This window comes from Rhinopithecus roxellana, chromosome 5 (genome assembly GCF_007565055.1).
Source record: "Rhinopithecus roxellana isolate Shanxi Qingling chromosome 5, ASM756505v1, whole genome shotgun sequence".
NCBI classification, from domain to species: domain Eukaryota; kingdom Metazoa; phylum Chordata; class Mammalia; order Primates; family Cercopithecidae; genus Rhinopithecus; species Rhinopithecus roxellana.
Window position 1 is genome coordinate 51,881,237 of NC_044553.1, and position 26,126 is coordinate 51,907,362.

At 37.3% G+C, this 26,126-nt stretch overlaps 1 protein-coding gene across 4 annotated transcripts in view; it reads right to left on the minus strand.

Moving 5' to 3' along the window:
• Nucleotides 1–907: 907 nt before the first annotated feature.
• The window catches only part of NUBPL (nucleotide binding protein like), a 282,071-nt gene continuing 256,852 nt past the window's right edge, over nt 908–26,126 (minus strand). For 3 of the 4 annotated variants that reach the window (XM_010374646.2, XM_030931531.1, XM_030931532.1), the window contains 3 exons: nt 15,552–15,672; nt 11,937–12,019; nt 908–3,028 (listed from right to left, as the gene is read on the minus strand). In XM_010374646.2, the coding sequence (XP_010372948.1) occupies nt 2,966–3,028; nt 11,937–12,019; nt 15,552–15,672 (267 nt within the window). In that variant the 3' untranslated portion in view covers nt 908–2,965. The remainder of the gene's footprint in view (nt 3,029–11,936; nt 12,020–15,551; nt 15,673–26,126) is intronic. The other variant, XM_030931530.1, reaches the window with a different exon arrangement.

Genomic DNA, 26,126 nt, shown 5'->3' on the forward strand with positions numbered 1-26,126 from the left:
GGTAGATTTTGACAGTACAGGCATCTGGGAATAGAGTTTTCTTTGTTGGTTCTTAACACAAATTATATTTTTAAAAGTAATTTATGACTACTCAGGTTATCTATTCCTTAAGTGAGCTTTGGTAGTTTCTTTGAAAGCATTTGTCTATTTCATCTAAGTCTTCAATTTTATGGGCATAAAATTGTTTGTAATCATTCTTACTGTTCTTTTCATGTCTCTAATGATGTCTCCTTTTCATTCCTGATTTGTTGATTTATGTGATCTTTCTCTCTTAATAAGCCTGGCTAAAGGTTTGTCAATTTTGTTCATCTTTTCAAAATGTCAAGTCTTTTAATTACACTCTATTGAGATGTGAAGAATGGAAAATAAGTATCACTCCTTAACAAACTTCACTCTACCTTTGGAGTTGGCAACAAAATTTTAGAATAAGCTTAGTTCTTCTTTTATAGCTACTGTTCCTTCCTCCCTGTCTAAACCTGCATATATACTCCAACCACCATTTGTTTCAGTAGACTTCCTTGAAGCATCTGCAGAAACAGTCAAATGAAGGAGGAGAAGAGGGCAGGGAATTTCACATGTGGATCTTCTCTCGGTCATGTATGTATGAGTAAAGACTATCTTTCTCATTTCCCCATGATATGTATTAAATGATGACATATAACTTTAAGTCATTCTTTTTCTGGATAAAGTTAAGTTTGGTTTAAGTATTTTTGTATTCACAAGTGCTCAGTGATCATATGTATTTTCCTCTTCCTCAATAAACAATAAACACACAAATAAATATCTGAAACTTTAAGTCATTACTTCCCTCTCAGAGTGATATGATGACAGTGTGTCCACAGATAATTTTATTCATGATATTAATTACTGTAATTTGGTCCAGTAAATTTCAGTTCAGATATAGCAGTCTGTGTTTTTTAACTTTTATTTTTATTTTGAGATAATTGTAGATTTACATGCAGTTGAAAGAAATAATACAGAGATTCCATGTGCCCTTCACCCAATTTCCCCCAGTGGTAACATCTTGCAAGACTATAGCACAATATCACAACTGGAATATTTACATTGACAGTTGTGATACAGAACATTTCCATCATTACAAGGATCCCTCATGTTTCTCACAGGCACACCCAATTCTCTCCCATCCTCACCCCCTCCTTAACACAGCCACCACTAATCTGTTCTCTATTTCTATAATATTATGTCACTTCAAGAATGTTATATAAATTGAATCTTTTGGTACAAAACCTTTTTAAATTGACTTTTTTCATTCAGCGTAATTCTCTGGAATTATAAGTTGCTGCATGTACCCATAGTTTGTTCTTTTTTATTGCTGAGTAGTATTCATGGTATGAATGTACCACGGCTTGTTTAACCATTCATCCAATGAAGAAAATCTGGGTTGTTTTTGGTTATTACATATAAAGTTGCAATAAACATCAATCTACATGTTTTTGTGTGAAAACATGCTTATAATAGTGTGAAACTCTATGCTTAATTTTCTGGTTGATAACTATACAGCAACGATGTCAAGGCATTTGCCAAAAGTGACAGACCACTTCTTTATAAATGCCAATTATCTAATGGCTCACTCTTAATAATGGCTCACTCTTATCAGTACTTTCAGCTTTAAAACTGTCTGCTACCCGACTTTGAAAAGTCGTTGACTCTATCTCTTTGGGCTTCAATTAGACAAGATAAATGTTTTTTAAAATGTATTATTTGAAATGTGAACTCCATGAAATGCTCTTAAAAAGGCAGGGGGTGGATTTCATGGCCAAAAAAAGTTTGAGGAAATGCTAAATACTGCATCTCCCCCACTTTTTAAAAATTTTATTCATTTATTTATTTATTTTTTTGAGATGGAGTCTCACTTCATCGACCAGGCTGGATTGCAGTGGCACAATCTCTGCTCACTGCAACCTCTGCCTCCCGGGTTGAAGTGATTCTCCTGCCTCAGCCTCTAGAGTAGCTGGGATTACAGGTGTATGCCACCACGCCCAGCTAATCTTTATTTTTAGTAGAGATGGGGTTTCACCATGTCAGTCAGGCTGGTCTCAAACTCCTGACTTTATGATTCACCCGCCTCAACCTCCCAAAGTGCTGGGATTACAGGCGTGAGCCACTGTGCCCAGCTGCCCACCCCCCCATTTTTATTTAACAAAAGCACATTGGTGTACAAAACGATGAACCTAATATTGAATTACTCAAGTTCAAATCCAAGCTCCATCACTTGCTAGATACAGTAACCCTCAGCAAGACACTCAAGGTTGAGTGTCTTCAAATTATATCTCAAATTACTTATCTGTAAAATGGAGATAATAGTACCCACTCACACAAATGGAAGAATAATTGTAATTAACTTGTTAAATGTTAGCTATTACTATTACTGCTATCATTATCAGAATCATCATCAACATCATAATGGTCTTATTAAAAATACATATGTTCAGGCTCCACTTCTAGAGACTGAGATTCATTAAGCGTGGGGTACGGTGTGATCCAGATGAAGAAGCAGAGGTTCATATTAAGAACATATCCAAGATAGTACTAAAGACAGGATTCAAAGACAGTCCAAATTGCCTGGTGAGGAGGTGTAATACTTATGCCCATACACAAATTTAGTATATCATTTAAATTACTAACTCTGTGGTCCTGTAAAAAGTGTACAGTTCTCTCCCAAAATGGACTTGGGATTCCTAAAGGGGTAATTCAATAAAATAAAATGCAGTTCTTTGCAGGTGGTATACACCAGCTTTCAAAAAATTCCTAAATATAGTAGTTAACATTGATACATCAAAGTTTTGTGAATCTTAGCTTATCAAATCAGATCTGAAGTCATTATTTCCTTAGAAATAAAACAGTTATGATTTCTATTATTTCTGTAGGTTCCATCACCACATTGCTGATTTCCAAAGGTCCTCTTAATGTCAGTACCAGGCAAATTTCCAGGACACTTGGGGAATCATTCTGAAGGTGATGGCAATCTTCTTACCACTTCCACAGCAATCCTCAAGTAAGCTTTGGCCTGGAAAAGAACAAATTTATTTGTTCTGTATTTCTCTTCAGCAGACACTGAATGACTCATCAACTGTTTGTCATAGAAGCCCACTGTATTTGATAGTAAAAAGGCTGAGTGAGATGAGGAAATTCAGTACTGAGAAGATAATGCTGTGTACATTGCAGATGGCACAAGGAAGAAAGACTTTTAGATTATTTGGAGGGTAATTATTTGGAAGGTGACTCTCTGAAATAATATTCAGTACCAGAAATTACTGTTTTTAAAATTCTAATTCTGGTGTCAGCAAACTAGCAACCCACTCTAGTTGTAGAGAAATTACACTTTTTGCTCTGAAAAATTGATATCTTGAGTTAGAGACTGCCAAAACTTCTTTAGCATAAGAGCTGTTAGTCATTTTAAGGAGGACTATTTATTACCATGTTGCAGTTTATCTTAGGAAAGCGTTTTCTTCATCTCCCCGAGAATGGTGTGCAACCTCAGCACCAAGCACCTATAGGCTCTTTCACCTGGTAAATTTTGGATATCATGCCAAAAATCCTGGTTCCATTGTTACACTCTTTATGTCTGGGATCCCAGTGTCATGGACACTAAGAGCAGCTCTGAAGCCACGGAGTGGGCCACAAGCTAACCTAATGCCTGCATGGTAATGATACTTGCATTTTAAGAGTTCCATTAAGTAAATGTAATGCAAAATTATTTATATCTTATATCTTATTCATAGAAAGTAACCATAGAACACAATAGTAAAATTTTCTAAAACCATTAATTTCTACATTGATAAGTGACATGGTTTGGCTGTGTCCCCACCCAAATCTCATCTTGAATTGTAACTCCCACAATTCCCATGTGTTGTGGAAGGAACCTGGCGGGAGGTGATTGAATCATGGGGGTAGGTCTTTCCCATGCTGGCCTTGTGATAACAAGTCTCATGAGATCTGATAGCTTTAAAAACAGGAGGCTCTCTTCACAAGCTTTTTGCCTGCCACCATCCATGTAAGACGTGACTTGTTCCTCCTTGCCTTTCACCTTCCTCCATGATTATGAGGCCTCCCTAGCCACATGGAATTGTAAGTCCAATAAAACTCTTTCTTTTGTAAACTGCCCAGTCTCTGGTATGTCTTTAATCAGCAGTGTGAAAACAAACTATTTACAGTAAATTGGTACCAGTAGAGTGTGGCGTTGCTGAAAAGATACCTGAAAATGTGGAAGTGACTTTGGAACTGGGTGACAGGCAGCTGTTGGAACAGTTTGGAGGGCTCAGAAGAAGACAGGAAAATATGGGAAAGTTTGGAATTTCCTAGAGACTTGAGTGGCTTTGACAAAAATGCTGTTAGTGATATGAACAATAAGGTCCAGGCTGAGATGGTCTCAGATGGAGATGAGGAAGTTGTTGGCAACTGCAGCAAAGGTGACTCTTGTTATATTTTATCAAAGAGACTGGTGGCATTTTGTCCCTGCCCTAGAGATTTGTGGAACTTTGAATTTGAGAGATGATTTAGGGTATCTGGCAGAAGAAATTTCTACGCAGCAAAGCATTCAAGAGGTGACTTGGGTGCTGTTAAAGGCATTCAGTTTTATAAGGGAAGCAGAGCATAAAGATTCAGAAAATTTGCAGCCTGACACTGTGATAGGAATAGAAAATCCCATTTCCTGAGGAGAAATTCAAGCCTATTGCAGAAATTTGCATAAATAACGAGGAGCCAAATGTTAATCCCCAAGACAATGGGGAAAATGTCTCCAGGGCATGTCAGAGGTCTTCATGGCAGCCTCTCCCATCACAGATCTGGAGGCCTAGGAGGAAAATTTAATTTTTGTGGGCTGGGTCCAGGGTCCCTGTGTTGTGTGCAGACTAGGTACTTGGGGTCCTGCTTCTCAAATGCTCCAGCCATGGCTGAAAGGGGCCAACAAAGAGCTCAGGCGGTGGCTTCAGAGGGTGGAAGCCTCAAGTCTTGGCAGCTTCCACATGGTGTTGGGCCTGTGGGTGCACAGAAATCAAGAATTGAGGTTTGGGAACCTCCACCTAGATTTCAGATGTATGGAAATACCTGGATGCCCAGGAAGAAGTTTGCTGTAGGGGTGAGGTCCTTATGAAGAACCTCTGCTAGGGCAGTGCAGAAGAGAAATATGGGGTCAGAGCCCCCACACAGAGTACCTATTGGGGCACCGCCTAGTGGAGTTGTGAGAAGACAGTCACCATCCTCCAGACCCCACAATGGTAGATCCACTGACAACTTGCACCCTGTGCCTGAAAAAGCTGCAGAAACTCAACGCCAGCCTATGAAGGCAGCCAGGAAGGAGGCTATACCCTGCAAACCTACAGGGGCAAAGCTGCCCAAGACTATGGGAACCTACCTCTTGCATCATCAGCGTGACCTAGATGTAAGACATGGAGTCAAAGGAGATAATTTTGGAGCTTTAAGATTTGACTGCCCCACCAGATTTCAGACTTGCATGGGGCCCGTAGCCCCTTTGTTTTGGCCAATTTCTCTCATTTAGAACAGCTGTATTTATCCAATGCCTGTACCCCACTGTATCTAGGAAGTAACTAACTTGCTTTTGATTTTACAGGCTCATAGGCGAAAGGGACTTGCCTTGCCTCAGATAAGACTTTGAACTGTGGACATTTGAGTTAATGCTGAAATGAGTTAAGACTTTCAGGGACTGTTGGGAAGGCATGATTGGGTTTGAAATGTGAGGACACATGATTTGGGAGGGGCTGCGGTGGAATGATACGGTTTGGCTGTGTCCCCACTCAAATCTCATCTTGACTTGTAACTCCCACAATTCCCATATGTCAAGGGAAGAACCTGGTGGGAGGTGATTGAATCATGGGGTGGGTCTTTCCCATGCTGTTCTCATAATAGTGAATCTCATGAGATCTGATAGCTTAAAAATGGGAGTCTACCTGCAAAAGCTCTCTTTTTGCCTGCTGCCATCCATGTAAGACATGACTTGTTCCTCCTTGCCATTCACTTTCCTCCATGATTGCGAGACCTCCCTTGTCACATGGAACTGTAAGTCCAATAAAACTCTTTCTTTTGTAAACTGCCCAGTCTTTATCAGCAGTGTGAAAACAAACTAATAAAATAATATACTCACAGTTATATATATATATACAACTACTAAAGATAGTAGCTAAGACTTACTGAGTACTTAATATTTGCCAAGTGTTATTTATCTTCACAGTTACTCTGCGGGTAAATTCTATCATTATCCCGACTGTACAGATAAGGAAAAATCCAGAAAGGTAAACAATTTTGTCGAAAACAATAATAGCTAGTAGGAGATGAGCTGGGCTTTGAACCTAAGCTGACCAGTTCCCAGACTCTGCATAGTAAAAAGAGATGTTTGTGGTCTATTTGCCCTGACTCGATGAAGTGCTTTAAGAGTCTTTCACGTCTTCATTTTTAAAGACTACACTTGAGCCCTAATAGCTAAATCATGATTTATTTTACCAGAAAAGTATTAAAAGTCATTTTAAGAGAGTCCTTTAAAAAAAATCTAAAAACATGAATAAGGCTTTACATGTTTTTGCTGAGTACCTACTATACCAAATACTTCATGTAAATAATCTCACTTAGACATGTAAAACAAGCACCATCAGTTCAACTTGGATGATGAAACCAGGAGTTGTTTGCTCAAGGTCATGAAGTCAGGCTGGAAAACCTTCAAACCTGGGTCCAACTGACTCTAAAGTCCAGCTTTTTCCACTATACCACATGTTAAACAGTAAACTCAAATGCAAGTAATTATAATCATAAAACATAGTCTAAAAATGGTTTCTTCTCTGCTGTAGTTAATAGAAACAAGTTTTTGATTATAAATGTAAATAACATCTACTTATAAAGAAAGGTTTCTCTCAAATCAAATGTGCTGATTTTCACTCATACATCTTTATAAATACCTTTTATCTCCTAGTAGCTTTTCTAGGTACTTATGCCTAATATTTTGTGATGAAAATTTAAAGTTAACTAAAGCAAGACGATCCAAGGCCATCATTCTGTAATCTTTTAGTGTTTAGCTACATTAAATTAGAGACATAAACCTATCAGAATACAAAAAAACCTGAATGATTCCAGAATAATCAAATTGGCTACATTTAACCTTTCCTTTTTAATGGACTATCTCCAAACTTAGATTTCTAATATATCACATTCTAAGTAATAGATTGTCAGTTGCTGAGAAACCACTAAAAGTGCTTAGTTTAACAGTTTGAATTTCTCAAAAACTGTTGAGGCTAAATTTTTCAGCCAGTGCAGTATTATTTCAAGTAACACATTTTGGTTTGTATTGCATACAAGGCATCATGTTGGGAAATCTGTGGTATGTAATGACATAAAAGAGAGGCAGAACAGTTCACTGGTGAAGAGTTGGGGCCTTGAAGTCAGACAGCCATGGTTTAGAATCTTGGCTTTATTACTTATAAGCTGTGCAGTTTTGGGCAAGTTACTTAACCCTTCTAGGCTCAGTTTCTGTATCTGTAAACTGCTTATAATAATTATATCTAGCTCAAAGCATTTTGGGAGTATTAAGTTAGAATACGGCATGTGAATTGTTAGCACAGAGGAAGCATATAATAAATATTTGTAGCTGCTATTATTATCATTATACTCTCAAGAAATTTACAGTCTCATTGAAGAGCTCATATGAACATGTCCTTTGGGCACTGTTCCCACCTGAGGAATAATTAAATCAAATCCCTTTCTTTTGTTTAATCCATAACTAGCAAAAAAGTCACACACACACATATCATATATAAAGGATACAACTGAGGTAACTCAAACTATTAATACTCTCTTCTTTCATCAACTCTACACAGACTAACCCTTTTCTCCTATTCAAGATATTTTTGTTAGGTCATCTAGAGGCACAGATAATACAGTTGGACCCTATTGTCTGCTATGCCATTAACTAGCAACAGGGAATGAATGGTAACCAAAGTGCACAAAGGTTTTTTCCTTTGTCTTTGTTTTTAAATATTTGAAGTCCTAACTTATCATACACAGTCATTTCATATTAAGATTGTGAGGTGATAATTTAGAAATTATAAGAAAATAAAGTTTCCACTAACATTTGAAAGTCTTTACCAGGAATATGTTATAGCACATCTTTCTGTAGCTAATATTCTTACTTGATAAAAAGGATAAAACCACAATGCTGTCAGTTAATCACAGGTCCATTCCTTGTATTCTGGTCTTAATAAAGAGCAGAAGGCAGTTTTAATTGCATCAACAATATTAATCATACCAGCATGCGGGGATGGTATTGAATTTAGGGGTTCTGAATCCTAAATATTGCCTTCTTACCCCTCCTCTATTGTTTTCTCTGGCTACTTTACACTACTTACATTTGGAGTCTTACTTGCCTTTCCTAAATGGTGTACAGGTGCAGAAGGTTTTGCCCATTGTCTGAGCAAGTAGCAGACTATTACTACTTTTTAATTGGTACTATGAGCTCTTCCAACATTTCCAATGATGCCTTAAATTCACCACAATTCATATCTTTAAATTAATCACTACATTTTTAGTGTTTGCCTCTTCTGAAAGTTAAACGTTACTGGGAGAGTTAAATCCTCAACGTGTAATTCTAAAGGATTTTGTGGGCAGAGAATAAGAGCCCTAACACCTGGTATTGCGAGGAGGGAGTAATAGGAAATGGAGAAGGTGGAGTAAGAAGGAAGATGAAAAGCTAACGATTAAACATTTACCGATTTATAATTGTGCCTATGGGTCAACCCCTAAAAGTAAACAATAAAAAGTATGAGTCTAGGCCGGGTGTGGTGGCTCATGTCTGTAATCCCAGCACTTTGGGAGGCCAAGGCAGGTGAATCTCCTGAGCTCAGGAGTTTGACACCAGCCTGGGCAACATGGTGAAACCCCATCTCTACCAAAAACGCAAAGAATTAGCTGTACATGGTGGTGTGCACCTGTAGTTCCCAGCTACTTAGGAGGATGAGGTGGGAGGATTGTTTGAGCCTAAAAGGAGAGGCTACAGTGAGCCAAGATTGCACCACTGCACTCCAACCTGGGTGATAGAACAAGATCCTGTCTCCAAAAAAAAAAAAAAAAAAAAATTATCAGTCTAAAGTGAATAATTAACAAATAAGATTACAGGTTTTGCCCCATTAACTTCTGCAGAAGTTTTACCATGTTGGCAAATAAACATTTCCTTCATTCTTTAAATGAAGACATGCAGGCAGAATAGGTGTTAAGGTTCTATGAATACAACAGAATCTGGTGAGAGCGTTGTGACTAGTTTCTAAGAGCACATTTCCATTTGAGTTAACGGGGGAAAGGGAAGGAGGCTTTTAGGAGGCAAGATTCATCATAAGACTATCCAGAGGATTCTGATCCTAGGCCTCAATCACAGCTTCTTAGTGTCTAGGAGTTAATGTCTTTGATGTTGAAGCCGGGAATTCTCTCTTGATTCAAATTTTGCTACCCTGATTTTTTTTTTTTTTTTTTTTTTTGACGGTGTTTTGCTCTTTTTGCCCAGGCTGGAGTGCAACAGCATGACTTTGGCTCGCTGCAACCTCCGCCTCCCAGGTTCAAGTGATTTTCCTGCCTTAGCCTTCCAAGTAGCTGGGATTAGAGGTGCGTGCCACCACGTCCAGTTAATTTTTGTATTTTTAGTAGAGACGGTGTTTCACCATGTTGGCCAGGCTGGTCTCAAACTCCTGACCTCGTGATCTGCCTGCCTCAGCCTCCCAAAGTGCTGGGATTACAGGCATAAGCCACTGTGCCACGCCTACCTTGATTTTTAAATAACATCAAAGAGTGATATTTACTTGATACCATGTCAAGGACACTAAGTGGACTCAGTTCTTCAACAAAGGGAAGAGGAGAGACATTTAGTGTCATGACATCTTATATAGACAGTTTCAGAAGATTCAGTTGTATTCTACTTGGCATTTTTCAAGGTACACATTATTATTTCATTTATTCTTTCCCATCTTCTTCATTATAAGGACCTTCAGAGAGGTTAGAAAACTTGCTTTAGGTCACACATAGAAAGTGGCAAACTTGGTACCCATGATGACTCAGATTTAGTGCTTTTCCTTCCATGCAGAGATCCCCTTTGAGAATCTAACAAAGCTATTTAGAGTATTAAATCGTATTATCTTTGGATGGTTGCTATATGTTCTCCGTTATATTACATTCCTCTAACTTCAATGAAATGTTTCTTACTACTGGAGGATTTCAAAGAAAAAAATGAACAGGTGAAAAAAATAATAAAAATCTAAACTCTTAATTGAAATACACTGGCAAGTAATTATTCTTATTCACTAGGAATCACTGTGAAATGTCTTTAAATAGTCTGTTCTCAGGAGGCACTTAAAAGTGTGTAATTAAAACAAAAAACCCTCAATTTTCATAGAACTTTTTCAAATACTGCATAAAGTACAGCTATGGTAGTTGGGATTGGCAGACTTTAATCACAAAGATGATCAAGGATTATGGTTTTTTTGCTTATCTAAAAAATTGCTGAGAAAGACTGAAAAGTAAATTTAACAGTTAATACCTAAAAGGCAGAGAGGAGAAAAACAATGGTAACTGTTATACTGTATTTACTCAGAGATCATATGGCCAGCAAAACAATCACTATACCATAGCTGCTGACCCTTAAGAAAAGGAAAGGACCTCTAAACGCAGGAAACAGATCACTCAAAATGAATATACTTTACTTATCCAAGATTCCTGTTCATTTACTCTTACTTTACAGCTCTAACCAGACTTGGCTCCTTTATTTTCCAATTCACAGAAGATTAAAGGAAACAAACTAGAATATAAAGAGCAGTAGTTATGTTTAGAAAAAATACCAGTACTGTAAAGCTATACCCATTAGTTAGGGAAAAGAAAAACAAAAGAAAAACTATTAGAAGATTGATTGGGGCTGTTCAACAAAGGAACAACATCCAAACCGACGTACCAGATGATGATTCAGTTTCCAAGTTAAATAGCAAGTGTTATTTAGGAAAGAAAAAATATGTATGATTCATTTTATTTCTATTTTTAAAAAGATTAAAATATTATATGCTGAAAGATTTTATGTAGCAGTAATTTTGAAAATCTATCAACTATATCTCCAATGATGTTGGCTAATGAAACACTACTAGTCTTTTCACCTCACCTTCTCAGTTATATTTATTAAAATAAATGCAATGAAAATTTCATCTCTAGGCTGGGCATGGTGGCTCATGCCTATAATCTGAGGACTTCGGGAGGCCAAGATGGGAGGATAACTTGAGTCCAGGAGTTTGAGACCAACCTGGGCAACATAGTGAGACCGTCTCCACAAAAAAAACAAAAAATTAAAAAAAATTAGCAGGGCATGGTGCTGTGCACCTATGGTCCTAGCTACTCGGGAGGGGGTGGCTGAGATGGGAAGATTGCTTGAGCATGGGAAGTCAAGGCTGCAGTGAGCTGGGATTGCACAACTGTACTCCAGCCTGGGTGACAGAGCAAAACTCTGTCTGGAAAAAAAGGAAAGAAAAAAAATTGCACCTCTAATTGTTTACACAATTACCTTATATCCAATTCAATACTTTCTTGCATTAGGCTTCCTTCTCCAATCAGTTGAACTTCTAATACTGAAATATAATAAACTTGGGCAGTTAGATATTGCTAGCCAGCAATATAAGAATTTTACAAACTGTAATGTTCATGCTTTTCATGAGAAAACTGGTTGGGTGATGATTCTCTGTAGGTAAACTTGTTCAGCTGATAATTTAGAGCCAGCACTGGAAGCTTACTGTACATAATAGTAACTAAAAGATGCTTTGGACAAGTTAAATAATCCTTGTTTAAATATATATGCACTATGAATATATAGGCTTAATCTTCCCAACTTTCTTTCTATATTTCAAAAAGTATATAAAAAGAAATAAAAATATATATCCAAAAATGGAACTTACCTCATCACTCTCAGGCTGTGAAAACACAATTGGCTGGCCTGTATCTGAAGCTTCCCTTATATTAAGGTGTAAGGGAATGTCTCCTAAAAGAGCCCAGCAGATATCCATTAGAACCAGAAAAGTTTATACAGGCATTTTGAATCTCACTATCTGAACTATGGAAAGAAACAAAATCTGAACTAAATTGATTCAAATTGACTATCTTCTAATTGCTAAATCTCTGAAAAAGAAATTTCAAATGGGAATTACAAACAAAATACTCCAGAGTAGTACAGTGATTGTATTTGTTTATATAGAAAAGCTCCGTGGCACCCCATCAAGGGACAAGGCCTCTGATTTATTCTTTGCTGGAAGTCTCCGAGCAAGCAATGGCTTGGAAGACATTTGCAAATTATTTTTCCCATCAATATCTGTTATAGACACATCATGTCACATAGTAAGAGGAAACTGAAGAGCAAAATATGGGGAGACAAAGTAGTCCAAAAAAAATACAACAAAATAACCTTCCTGATGTTGGCAAATGGAGTGAGCTCAAAGAACTGGTCAAAAGTAGGCCAGACCTGTTATCTCAACTATCTGTCTCTTTATCAGACAGAATTATTTTTCTCTTATTATCTACTAGCCTGTGTAGCACCATATATAACCTGTGAGCTTGGTGAGATCTCAGCAAGTATATGATAAGAACCTTCAAAATACAGACTGAGGTGGGAGAGGTGTGTTTTCTTGAGGACATACTACTATCAGGCAGTGGAATTTAAGAGCTGACCTGAATTCTGACCCCTCATCCAATATACTCTTTCTAGCACACTATCACAAACGAAGTCTATCAAGACTGAGATTTAAAGTGCAGTGAGTGGGGTCTTAAGTGGAAAAGTTGACTTGCCTTGGTACTTAGCATTCTCAGAACCATTCCAAATCCACGCAAAGGTTATTAAAACATACGTGTATGTGGTGTTTTATTCAAATAAGTCATTTAGCACCATGTCAGGCAATTTAAATAATGCAAAAGAAGTATGTTATAAAAATACTACAATACACACTATGAAGTACATGGAAAAGGAAATGTTATTTCTTGCTCCTCTTGTCAAATGTTGTGATCTTAAACTGTAAGTCTTTCCTCAATATCCAATGGCCAAATGACAAATACATGATATTTCAGTAGCCATTTAAGGATTAGCTTTTCATTAAATTTGATTCCTATTCTCTAGATCAACTTCGGACTGTAGGAAACTGTCACAGGAGCAGGCAGAAAAAAATGTTATAGAAAATGCTTAGAAATGAAATTTTTTCCTCTCAATTTATGAACTGTCATTCTAGTAAAGAATCATGAATGATTTCTTTTCTACTGCATAAATGGAAGGTAAAAGAGCAAAATCTTCTCCTTTATATAGCCATCTATTGACATCATTTCTGCTCTCCAGATACTCACAATCCTACCTACAGACACAGAAGATTAGACCAAGAAGGGGAAAAGTCTTGTTAGAAACAGGTGGCATAGTAAGAATGGTAACGGGCTAATGGTTGTATCTAGACAGGGATTTTTAAAAAGTAAAAGTGAGTGAGGAGCAGTCTGAGCCTGAGAAGTATCTTTGAGGTGCCAAGTCTGAAAGAAATGAGGGAACATTTCAGACATATAATAGGTTAAAGGGTTTTCTGTGAGATGGTCTGAGACTTTAACTACTATGCATAAACTATCCCTGTAGGTAAATACAGATAAGGTTCTGAAGAGCTATCGTGCCAAATAATCATTTAAAACACAACCCACTGAATTAAGAGTCTGCCAGGGAGTCAGTAAAGGACAAATAAGGGTTCCCAGGAGGTTCAACTGGCCAAGAGGCCATAGCTGTGAAAGCTTTCTCCCTGATTTCAGTTCCTCTTTCCCAACTCCAGCCTCTTCGTAATTGAAGCCCTGCTCCACTTCATGGGAGACACCATGGGACCCATGAATACATTAAAAGGAGGGGATGTGCCCTAACGAGGAACTCTAAATGATTTTTCCCTAACACTGTCCGACATAGCAGCCTAGGGCACCATCCAATTTTTGTGATCAGTAATCAGTGTTTCTGATACATTTTTAGGGTAATTGTACATTTGTGAGTTGTTGGTTAAAATGTAACTTCCATACATACCATTGTTTCTCAATGAAATGTTTCAAATTCTAAATAACTGACTTAGGAAATTGTTCAGCTCATTTGTAAGTTAGGAAATTATAATGTTGTCAGTATAATTCAATAATGCCATTATAATTACACATTTACTTTATTATATAAGTGAATGTCAATCTGTTATTATGCAGATTTGGAAAATTGAACTTTCTGGGTTAAATGAAAAACAGTTGCAGAATATAATTAGTGGCTATAATTATAGCAATGTATCAAAATATATCATTAGTATTCACCTGGTATTGTAGTGGCTGCTATAGTGCAAATGCATAACAATAATACATTTAACATCAACTTTTAGAAACTTAATTATAACAGAGAATGTTTTGAAATTCCTTGATCTCTAGGGATCTTAATTTTTAACTACCTAAGTCTAATAATTCACTCTACGCCTTCCTTATTCAGCATCTAACATCTGCCTTTGGCAAGAACAGAAACTCATTCACAATTAGAATATCAAAACATGTTTTCTAAAAAGTCTGTTAAGTTGCCTGTGGATTTTTGGAACATCATCTTTTATCAAAAACCTGTGTCTTGCTTATTTAACACATGATTTTAGTTCTCATAGCACTAATGAACTCTTCAGTTCAGTGCCATGAACGGTGTGTACAATGTACATTTCAGGTGCCATATTTTTTAGACATGTCAAACACATTAAATATTACAGAAAACAGTAAATACTGTCATTCTAAAGCAGAAAGATGAACAAATACAGAATTAATCAGGAAGGCATTTTTATATATGTACTAAGAATGAACACTTCTAGAGGTTTTTACAACATACAGAACAGATATTTTAATGTATACCTGTTTATACTGAGAGATGTACAACCAACTTAGCAAACACATTAGTGACCATCATTTAAAATATGGCTTCAAACTACAGTACTTAGACCACAAAACTCTCTTCTCAAATTTAAATTATAAACAATTTTTATTTAAAATAGAAATTATCATCATACTTGTCAGAACAAACCTATTCAAAAAAGCCAAAGAAAGGGTAACACATATAGAACTGTGCTATATTAATTTAAAACACAAAGCCAAAAGCAAATCATCATTTTCTGAGACACTCTTTTTTTTTTTTTTTTGAGACAGAGTCTCACTCTGTCGCCCAGGCCTGGAGTGCAGTGGCACAATCTCGGCTCACTGCAAGCTCCGCCTCCCGGGTTCACACCATTCTCCTGCCTCAGCCTCCCGAATAGGTGGGACTACAGGCGCCCGCCACCATGCCCGGCTCATTTTTTGTATTTTTAGTAGAGACGGGGGTTTCACAGTGTTAGCCAGGATGGTCTCGATCTCCTGACCTCATGATCTGCCCGCCTCGGCCTCCCAAAGTGCTGGGACTACAGGCGTGAGCCTCTGCGCCCGGCCTCTGAGACACTCTTAGTCATCAAGCCTCATCCCCACTTTCCCTTCTGCCACTTCTGCAAAAGAACATCCCACAGTCTTACCTAGAACTTCAAGACCAAGGGTCTGTGCTAGTTTCCTTGCACCATCAGCACCAAAAATATGAGTTTTGTGTTTACATTTTGGACACTGGAAAACACTCATGTTTTGGACAAGGCCAAGGACCTAGAATAAAAACACACTGAAATCAAAATAAAATTAAACCAAATATTAATACATTACTTCAACAATTTTTACTGAGTGCCTACTGAGTTCTAGTGACACTCATCAGTGTTATCACAATGATGAATAAACTATGGCCTCTGCTGTGAAGGAACTCATGAGCTAGTAAGAGAGCAAGACATATAGAATTACCTTAGATATCATAATAAATGCTAAAAAGAGATGCATAATCAGGAACCAAAAATTCTGCCTAGAAAGAAGAGGAATCTTTCAGTTTCCCACAGACAACTGTTTCTTCAGGTTGTGGGGTGACGAGGAGGTGAGGCCTACAGCAGGAATTCTAGACAGAGAAAGACAAGCCAAGGGAGCAAAATAAAACTATGTGGCCTATTTGGGCAACCCAGTGGGTGGTCAAGGCAGAAGATGGTTTGGGAAGGAAGGCTAGGGCCACGTGGGAAGCTGCTGAATACCATCCATGTATTTGAGGCATTCCTCTTCAGACAACAGGAAACCACTAAAGGTTTTTAAAGCTGAAAAGATGGTATCAAAGAGGCAGTTATACAATCACATTTTTGTTTTAGAAATTTATCTTTGATGACAATTTAGAGAAAAACAAGAGGGGAGGAACAGAGGAAAACAAATACCTAAGAGGTTAACTTTGGACGAAGTCTCATAGTAAATCTAAAATATATGAAGTGTTTGTTATATGCCAGGTGCTGGGATAAGTATTTTAAATGTACTATCTTATTTACTCCTCACAAGAACTTCATGAGATGGTTATTTTGTTTTTTGTTTTGTTTCACTTGTTTGTTTTTCAGATGGGAGTTTTGCTCTCATTGCCCAGGCTGGAGTGCAATGGCGCGATCTCGGCTCACCACAACCTCCACTTCCCAGGTTTGTGATTCTCCTGTTGAGAAGCTGGGATTACAGGCATGCGCCACCATGCCTGGCTTATTTTATATTTTTAGTAGCGACGGGGTTTCTTCATGTTGGTCAGGCTGGTCTCGAACTCCCGACCTCAGGTGATCCGCCAACCTCAGCCTCCCAAAGTGCTGGGATTAGAGGAGTGAGCCACCGTGCCCAGCTGAGATGGTTATTTTATCATTCCCATTCTATAGTTAAGAAAACTGACAGTGCTAACGAAAGAGTAAAACTCAGCTCTTATCAGAATGTTACTGTTTGAAACAAAATTAAGTTTCATAGAAAAGGTCATTCTCTTTCTAAGTTGCCCTAGCTTCTGCTACAAAATAGATACAGCTAACCCTTGAACAATGTGAGTTTGAACTGTGGGGGGGGGGTCCACTTACATGTGAATTTTTTTTGAACCAACCACAGATAAAAAATATAGTATTTGCAGGCTACAAAACCCAAGTACCAGAATGGCTGATGTCCTAGAAGCAACTGTGGGACTTGAGTATGCATGAATTTTGGAATATGCAGTGGTAGGGGGAGGGTGATTCTGGAACCAATCCCCCACATATGTCGAGGGAAAATGATACTTAAGAAACATTTTTATTCAACAATACTGTTGAATAAATAGACAGGCTCTGCAAATATAATCCTTACTCATGTTCCTTTTAATCCCACTCTCTTATTGATAAGAAGCAGTAGCTGTCTTCTAGAATAAAAATGAAGAACACTACTTTCAAAGGCTTAGAGATTACAATGTCTGTATGAGTTCTACCATAAGGTTACGATTGTAGATTATTAGAACATTTGCATTTTAAATGAAGAACAGTACTGACAGTCCACAATGAAACATATAGATAAGAAAGTGAAAAAAAATTGTTATTCTTTCTGAAAAGAGAAACAGAAATGACTAAAGTTGCCCCCAATACTTATATATGAAGACAAATAGTGAAAAGACATACATCTATAGCAAAGCATTTCCAAGCATCTAATACATGCCCTTTTGCTGATGCACACTATCACAAAAAATAAATCACACTTTGTTTTGGGAATTCAGTACTATCTCCAGAAAGCTAGAGAGAAACATAGCTTAATATCACACAGCTTGTTTATTAACTATGCCTATATAAGACACCCATTGCTTGGGCAGTTTTATTGCCATTTATGTTAAATGTGATATATCCCCTGACTCTATGGCTCTCACTTTAAACATAAAATTATCACTCAAAAAATGAGAAAGGGAACAACACCTAAAGAAAGTGAAAATCTATGTGAGGATATATTTCAATTCAGAGAGAACAGGAAAAACATTCTGACCTTGGACTCTCTTAGACTCCCTAAGACATAGAGACATAGAACAAGCATGTATTTGCAGTTTGTGTGATTTATATCTTCTTATCAAATCATTCTCTATGGACTGTATAAATATCTCAGATATGTTCTCTATAGACTACACAAATGTCACAGACCTGGCCAGGCATGGTGGCTCACGCTTGTAATCCCAGCATTTTGGGAGGCCGAGGTGGGTGGATCACGAGGTCAGGAGATCAAGACCATCCTGGCTAACACAGTGAAACCCTATCTCTACCAAAATACAAAAAATTAGCCGGGCGTGGTGGTGTGTGCCTGTAGTCCCAGCTACTCAGGAGGCTAAGGCAGGGGAATGGCGTGAACCTGGGAACCGGAGGTTGCAGTGAGCCGAGATTGTGCCACCACACTCCACCCTGGGCGACAGAGCGAAGCTCCATCTTAAAAACAAACAAACAAACAAACAAACAAACAAACAAACAAACAAACAAAAGGTCACAGACCTAAAATATAAAACTATAACCAAACTCAATATTTAACAAGCTCTTAATATACGCCAGTAACTGGGCTAAACACAAGGAATAGCATACAGTGGTGAGCAAAACAGACGTGATTCTTACCCCTTGGAGCTTGTACTCTAATTGGAGAAATTGACTGAACAAAGAGTAGTGTAAAAATACACTTATAAAATGGAATGGCTTCTCTGGAAGCAAAGTATAGGATATTATGAGAGTGTAGAACAGAGAGGATTTGATGTACTCTGGGAGTCAGAGAGGGCTTCCTGGAAGAAATATTTGATCTTAAAGCTACAGAGTGATGAGGCAAAAACAAGGAGAAAGGGAAGAAAAACATTCAAGACAGAAGTAGGGAGCACATGTCTCCCTTCAAGGACTGAATGGCCAGTCTGAGGCCTCTGAGGTGTGGTGTGAGTGGAGTGAGTTGAAGCTGGAAAGGTGGGGCTTGTAGGCTATATTAAGGTGTCTGAGTTATATAATGAGTGCCAAAGAATCCATTATAGAGTTTTAAGCAAGAGAGGCCACTATGCCTGTAGTTGTAGTAGACTCATTACTCAATTGCAGTGTTTTAAAAACACAAAATAATGGAAGAAGCTAAATGGACTTGTCTTTGTGTGTTTATATTCTTAGACAAACACAAATCCTGGGCTGTGTTTTCCAAAACTGATCATGGGAGAGGTGACCACTTTTAATGCTGTCTAAAATATGTCCATTTCTCTGCCTGGGCACAAGGTTAGGGCTTTTCTTCCCTGAAATTAGGAACACGTAACTTGTTTTGGCCAATGAAATGTGTGCAGAAGTGCCATGTGTCACATCTAGGCCAAAGCCTTAAGTGTTAATTCCCCATTCTTTTTCCTTCTGTCCTGATAACCAGCAAGCCTCTGGCTGGTGGATGCTGTGTCAGTCTGGGTGCTAGAGTGTTGAACAATTCAGAGAATAATACAATAGAGAGGAGTGCTGAAGCCAAACCACAATGGATACGGAGAATCAGACAACAAACATGTGTTGTTTTAAGCCATTGAAATTTGAGAGTTGATAACACACATAACCTAGCCCATCTTGGCTGATACAGAGGTGTAGAAAGAAAACATTAGAATTTCTATTTCTATTTTATGATTTCCTTTCATTTTCAATTTTGTGTTTTATAAAGAAAATAACATATTAATGTAGTAATATAGGTATACTACATATACAATATAAAACTTATTAATAAATATATTTAATACATATATTAGGTTATATGTTAAAACATCATTTACTAATAAGGATGTATAACTGAAAGTCCGGAGGTAGACTGGGCACAGTGGCTTATACCTGTAATTCCAGCACTTTGGGAGGCTGAGGCAGGAGGATCACTTGAGCCCAGGAGTTCAAGACCTGCCTGGGCAACATAGCAAGACCCTTTTCTACCACACACACACAAAATCAGTCAGATGTAGTGGTGCACACCTGTAGTCCTAGTTTAAGGAAGCTGAAGTGGGAGAACTGCTTGAGCCTGGGAGGTTGAGGCTGCAGTGAGCTCTGTGATTGTGCCACTGTACCCCAGCCTGGGTGACAGAGCAAGGCCCCATTTCAGAAAGGGAAAAAAAAAGTTTGGAACTAAAGAACCCTTTATATGTTTCAAAGTCAGAGGTTTTGACAACTAAGCTTGGCTCTATTACTGATAATATGTAACTTCTTCCAGTTCAAGGATAAATGTTCTAATACTGCTTCCTAGGACATCTTGAATAAATTAATTTCACTTAACTCTAGAATTCCTTCATCTTAAGAATGACCCACACATATACCACTTACTTGATTTTACCAAAAAACTTGGTTGTGACAGAATAAGGAGCCCAGAACAGGCGGGGCACGGTGGCTCATGAGGTCAGGAGATCGAGACCATCCTGGCTAACACAGTGAAACCCCGTCTCTACTAAATATACAAAAAACAATTAGCCGGGCAGGGTGGCGGGAGCCTGTAGTCCCAGCTACTCGGGAGGCTGAGGCAGGAGAATGGCATAAACCAGGGAGGTGGAGCTTGCAGTGAGCCGAGATTGTGCCACTGTACTCCAGCCTGGGTGACAGAGCGAGACTCCATCTAAAAAAAAAAGCCCAGAACAGACCCATACATGAAAGTCTGTAAGTTACAATGGAGACAACATAGTACTAATGTAAACTGGATATCCATATATAAAATAATGAATCTTAACCTCCTACCTCACTCCATACACAAAAATTAATTCCAGGGGGATTTTTAGAGCTAAATATGACAGGTAAATAATAATGCTGTTAGAAAAAAATAGGCAAATATACTAATGCTGCAGGCAGGCAGAGATTTTTCTAGCAGGACACAAGAAGCATTAAACACAAATGAAAATATTTAAATTAAACTGGACTACATTAAAATTAAGAAATTAATCAAAAGATATGATTACAAGAGTGAAAGGGCAAGTTATAGAGTGGGAGATAGTATATACAATACACACACATGACACAGGACTTTTACCCATAATGTATAAAGAACTCCTGCAAATCAATAAGGAAAAGTCAGATAATACAATAAAGAAATGGGCAAGAGATTTAAGACATTCCACAAAAGAGGATATTCAAAGTACATTTATGTTTAAGACTATGTTAGAAAAGAAACATCAGCATGACTAAAACAAAAAACAAAATTATATCAAATGTTTGTGAGAATGTGAAACAAGTAAGATTCATTATTTCAGTTGAGTGGAAATGGGTACAATCATTTTTAGAAACTATTTGGCAGTATCTACATAAACTGATATATGTTTATACTACAGCACAGCAATTCCACTTCCAGTTATGTACCAACAGACACATGAACAAAACATTCACTAAAAGACATGTACAACAATGTTCATAACAGCACTAATCATAATAATAAAAAAATGGAAAACTACTTATGTTCATCAACAATAAAATGGACAAATTGTGATATATTCACACAATGGAATGCTACAATCAATGACAAGAAAAGAATGACAGCAACAATCAGCAATATGAGTGAATCTCGCAACCATAATTTTAAGCAAAATAAACCAGACACACAAACGTATAACACTGTATTATTCTGTTTGTAAAAATTTCACAAACCAGCAAAACTATAGTGTTATGATTTGGGTTCCATTTTGGGGTAGTGACTGGAAGGTGGCACAGGCAGGAGTTTTTGGGATGCTGACAATGTTCCATTTCTTATTTTGAAATTTTATATTGTTTGACTGACATTTTCCCAATTCCTGCTCCCTAGCCCCTGGTAACCACCATTCTACTCTCTACCTCTATAATATAACTTTTTTAGATTCCACATATAAGTGAGCTCATTAAGTCTTTCTGTACCTGGCTTATTCTACTTCATACAATGTCCTCCAGGTTCATCCATGTTATTACAGGATTTCTTCCTTTCTTTTTTTTGAGACGGAGTCTCGCTCTGTTGCCCAGGCTGGAGGGCAGTGGCACGATCTCGACTCTCTCCAAGCTCCACCTCCCGGGTTCACCCCATTCTCCTGCCTCAGCCTCCTGAGTAGCTTGCACTACAGGCACCCGCCACAGTGCCTGGTTAATTTTTTTTTGTATTTTTAGTAGAGACGGGGTTTCACTGTGTTAGCCAGGATGGTCTTGATCTCCTGACCTCATGATCTGCCCACCTCGGCCTCCCAAAGAGCTGGGATTACAGGCGTAAGCCATCGTGCCCGGCCTATTTCTTTCTTTTTAAAAGCCAAATAGTATTCCATTTTCTGTCTCTGTGTGTGTGTATACACATTTTTTAAATCCATTCATCTGTTAATTGATTCCATATCTTGGCTATTGTGAATAGTACTGTAATAAACATGGGAGTGCAGGTATCTCTTTGGTAGACTGATTTCAGTTCCTTCAGATATATTCCCAGCAGTGGGACTGTGGGATCATATGGTAGTTGTATAATTTTTTAAGGAACCTCCATACTATTTTCCTTAATGGCTGTATTAATTTATATTTCCACCAAAAGTGTGAAAAGGTTCCCTTTTCTCCACATCCTTACCAACACTCTTCTTTTGCTATTCTAACAGGTATGAGGGGATAATAGCTATTCTAACAGGTATGAGGGGATATCTCATTGTGGTTTTGATTTGCATTTCCCTAATGATTAGTGATATTAGCATTTTTTCACATAGCTGTTGGCCATTTGTATGTCTTCTTTTGAGAAATGTCCACTCAGATCCTTCACCCATTTAAAAAATCAGGTTGTTTTCTTGCTATTGGGTTGAGTTCCTCATATATTTTGAATATTAGCTCCTTATGTATGTTTTGCAAATATTTTCTCTCATTCTGTAAGTAGTCTCTTCACCTTGTTGACTATTTCCTTCACTGTTCAGAAGCTTTTTAGTTTGATGTAATCCCATTTGTCTATTTTTTGCTATTTTGTCTATCCAGAAAAAATCATTGCCCACACCAATGTCATAGAGCTTCCTCTCTAGGTTTTCTTCTAATAATTTTATAGTTTCAGGTCTTACATATAAGTCTTTACTTCATTTTGGGTTGATTTTTATATACGGTGTGAAATAAGGGTCTAATTTCATTCTTCTGCATGTGGACATCCAGTTGACCTAACACCATTTATTGAAGTAACTGTCCTTTCTTCACTGTGTGTTCTTGGCACCTCTGTCAAAAATCAATTGACTGTAAATATATGATTTCTGGGCTCTCTATTGTTCTATTTCTGGGATACACACAATGGGTATGTTTATACTTTGTAAAAATTCATTGGGCTATAATTTGTGTTCTTTTATGTATGTATGTCACACATTCAATGAAAAGTTTGCTTTTAAAAAAGGTAGTTATGAGAAGAATGGTAATAAAGCAATACGAACAAAAAACCAAAACAATGACATATTAGGTGTCTTGTGAACTTGCATATAAAAAGAACCATCTGTTTTTATATGGAAAATATTCTATAGAACCAAAAGCAGCAGTAAAATTAAGATGAGTTCCTTGGGAGGAATAATCTCCTATTACTCCTAATTAATACTCCAACAAGAGCCCTGAAATAAAGTCTAACTCCTTAGAAGCTCTAAAATGGCGAGGCTATAGACCCACAATGCCCAATAGGGTATCCATTGGTCACATGTGGCTGGCTACTGAATACTTGAAATGTGGCTAGTCTGAATTAGGATGTGCTGTAAGTATAAAATACACCCTGAGTATTGAAGACTTAGTACAAGTAAAAAAAAATGTAAAATATCTGAATAATTTTTAAAGTTTGCAAGTTATTTATTTTTAAGCTTTTCCATCAAAGTATATCAGGAACACACAAAAAAGTACTTAAGTTTATGGCAAAATGGATTCACCAAAATGTATGTCCATGTTACCAAGACCCTGTTAATAAACAAAATGTTGCCCACACCCCAGTAGTCTCCCTAGACATCCTCCAAACACTTTCCCAGAGGTATTCACTAACCTGCTTTCTAACACCATAAATTAATTTTGTGTTGTTTTGAATTTGATAGTAATGGAATCATGCAATATATATTTTTGTGTCCAAGTGATTCATCCAGCTAAACTATGTACCTGTAATTTATTTTCATTGAGTCATAAGATTTTATAATGACTATACCACAAATATCCATTCTCCTGTTGGGTCACTTGGGTTGTTTCCAGATTTGGGCTACTGTAAATAATGCTTCTATGAATGTTTTTGTACATGTCTCTCTCTCTCTTTTTCTTTTTTTTGGCTGGGTATTACGTTACATGTATTTAACTTAATATGTTAAAGAAGCTAAAGTTTCCACATAAAGTTCTACCAATTTATACTACCACCAGCAATGTATGAGAATTCCAGCCATTCCACAGCCTGGACCTTTGGTACCATCAGTCTTTTAAATTTTAGCAAGTATGATGAGTGTGTAGTAGACTCTCATTGTGCTGGCTTGTTCAACTGTCTACCTGTTTATAATGGGAACTAAATTACTTAGACTCTTGCTTACATGGTTCACGGTTAAAGTTTGCCAAAAGTAAAGTGGCGGGAGTTCTGGAAGGTGGAAATGAAGTCTTAGGCATTACACATTATTGGTTTTCTTTGTTCAGAGATGGTGAAAGGAAGATTCGGAGGTGCAGTTGCATTCCAGTTTCTCCTCATTCTTCTGCAGTCTGTGCTCAGCTATCTTTTCTACTATGGTTTTAATTTGTATTGCCAAAATTATTAATAAAGTTGACTATATATATTACATTTTTTTGTCATTTGTATATCCTCTTCCATAAAGGCCTGTTCAGGTCTCTTGCCTATTTTTTCAATTGATTATATGTTTTCTTCCCCTTACTGAATTGTAAGAATTCCTAGTGTTTTTCAAATACAATTCCTTTTTGGTTGATCCTCAACAATTTTTATGTGGTTTTCATGTTGAAATGATAATATTTTGAATATACTGTGGTACATACATGATTAAAATTAACTTCATCTTTTTTTACCATTTAAAATGGAGAATGGCGTGAACCCGGGAGGCAGAGCTTGCAGTCAGCCGAGATCCGCACCACTGCACTCCAGCCTGGGCAACAGCAAGATTCTGTCTCAAAAAAAAAAAAAAAAAAAAAACCAAAAAAAAAAAAACAGAACTTTAAAACTACATTTGTGGTTCATATTTCCATGGTTTATATTTCCATTGGACAGTGCTGCTCTAGATAACTAAAGCCTGACTATAGAAGCTATTTTGGTAGTTATCCTACCTAATATTTTAAGGGTCTAAAGATGCACAAAAGTATTTTCTCAGGTTCTGTGATTCAAAATGAATTTTTGTTTTTTTTTTGAAACAGGGTCTCACTCTGCTGCTCAGGCTGGAATGCAGTGGCATGATCATGGCTCACTGAAGCCTCAAACAAACTGCAACTCCTGGGCTCAGGTGATCCTCCTGCCTCAGCCTCCTAAGTAGCTGAGACTACAGATGCATGCCAGCACACTTAGCTAATTTTTTATTTTTTGTAGAAATAAGGTCTTAGTATGTTGCCAAGGCTGGTCTTTAACTCCTGGCTTCAAGCAATCCTCCCACCTCAGCCTCTGCACCTGGCCTATTATGAATATTTTAAAAAATTGAACATAAATAAAACACTTTAAAAATATACAAGACAGATAAACTACCAAGTGTCTGTGCTTTTAATTGAAATTACATCAGCCAAATCTGATAATCCTCTTTTATGGTTATCTCATTCTGTGCAGAGCTCATACAACAGTTATATATGTAACTCTGTGTATGTCTCTCTCTGTATGTATATATAGACATATAGTGTATATCTATATATAGATAGATATACATACATGTTATTTATATATTCTATCTTTGATTTACTAAAAAAGAGAAGACATCAGCCATTAATTAACATATGCAAACAGTGGCAAACAATTCTTTCAAAACATAGGGTTAGCTGGGGGAGAATTTAAAAGAAAGTCTTGAGAATTTAAAGTCTGGGGGAGAATTTAAAAGAAAGAAATTTTAAAAAGCTTAGAAACCACTGCTCAAGTTCACTTAACAGCAATCCTCCATAATCAAGGAGGTTTTGAATGGGGGCAACTAATGTAATAAGAACATTAGAATATCCACATTACAGTTTTGTTCATCAAAAATTCTTCTCTCTTAAATAGGAAAGAATTCAAGTCCATTATGATGCGTTCCCCTCCAAATAAGCCTTACATCTTGTGAATACTTCATATACTGTTAAGCTGTTTGTATTTACTGTAGAGCTATTGTGTACATC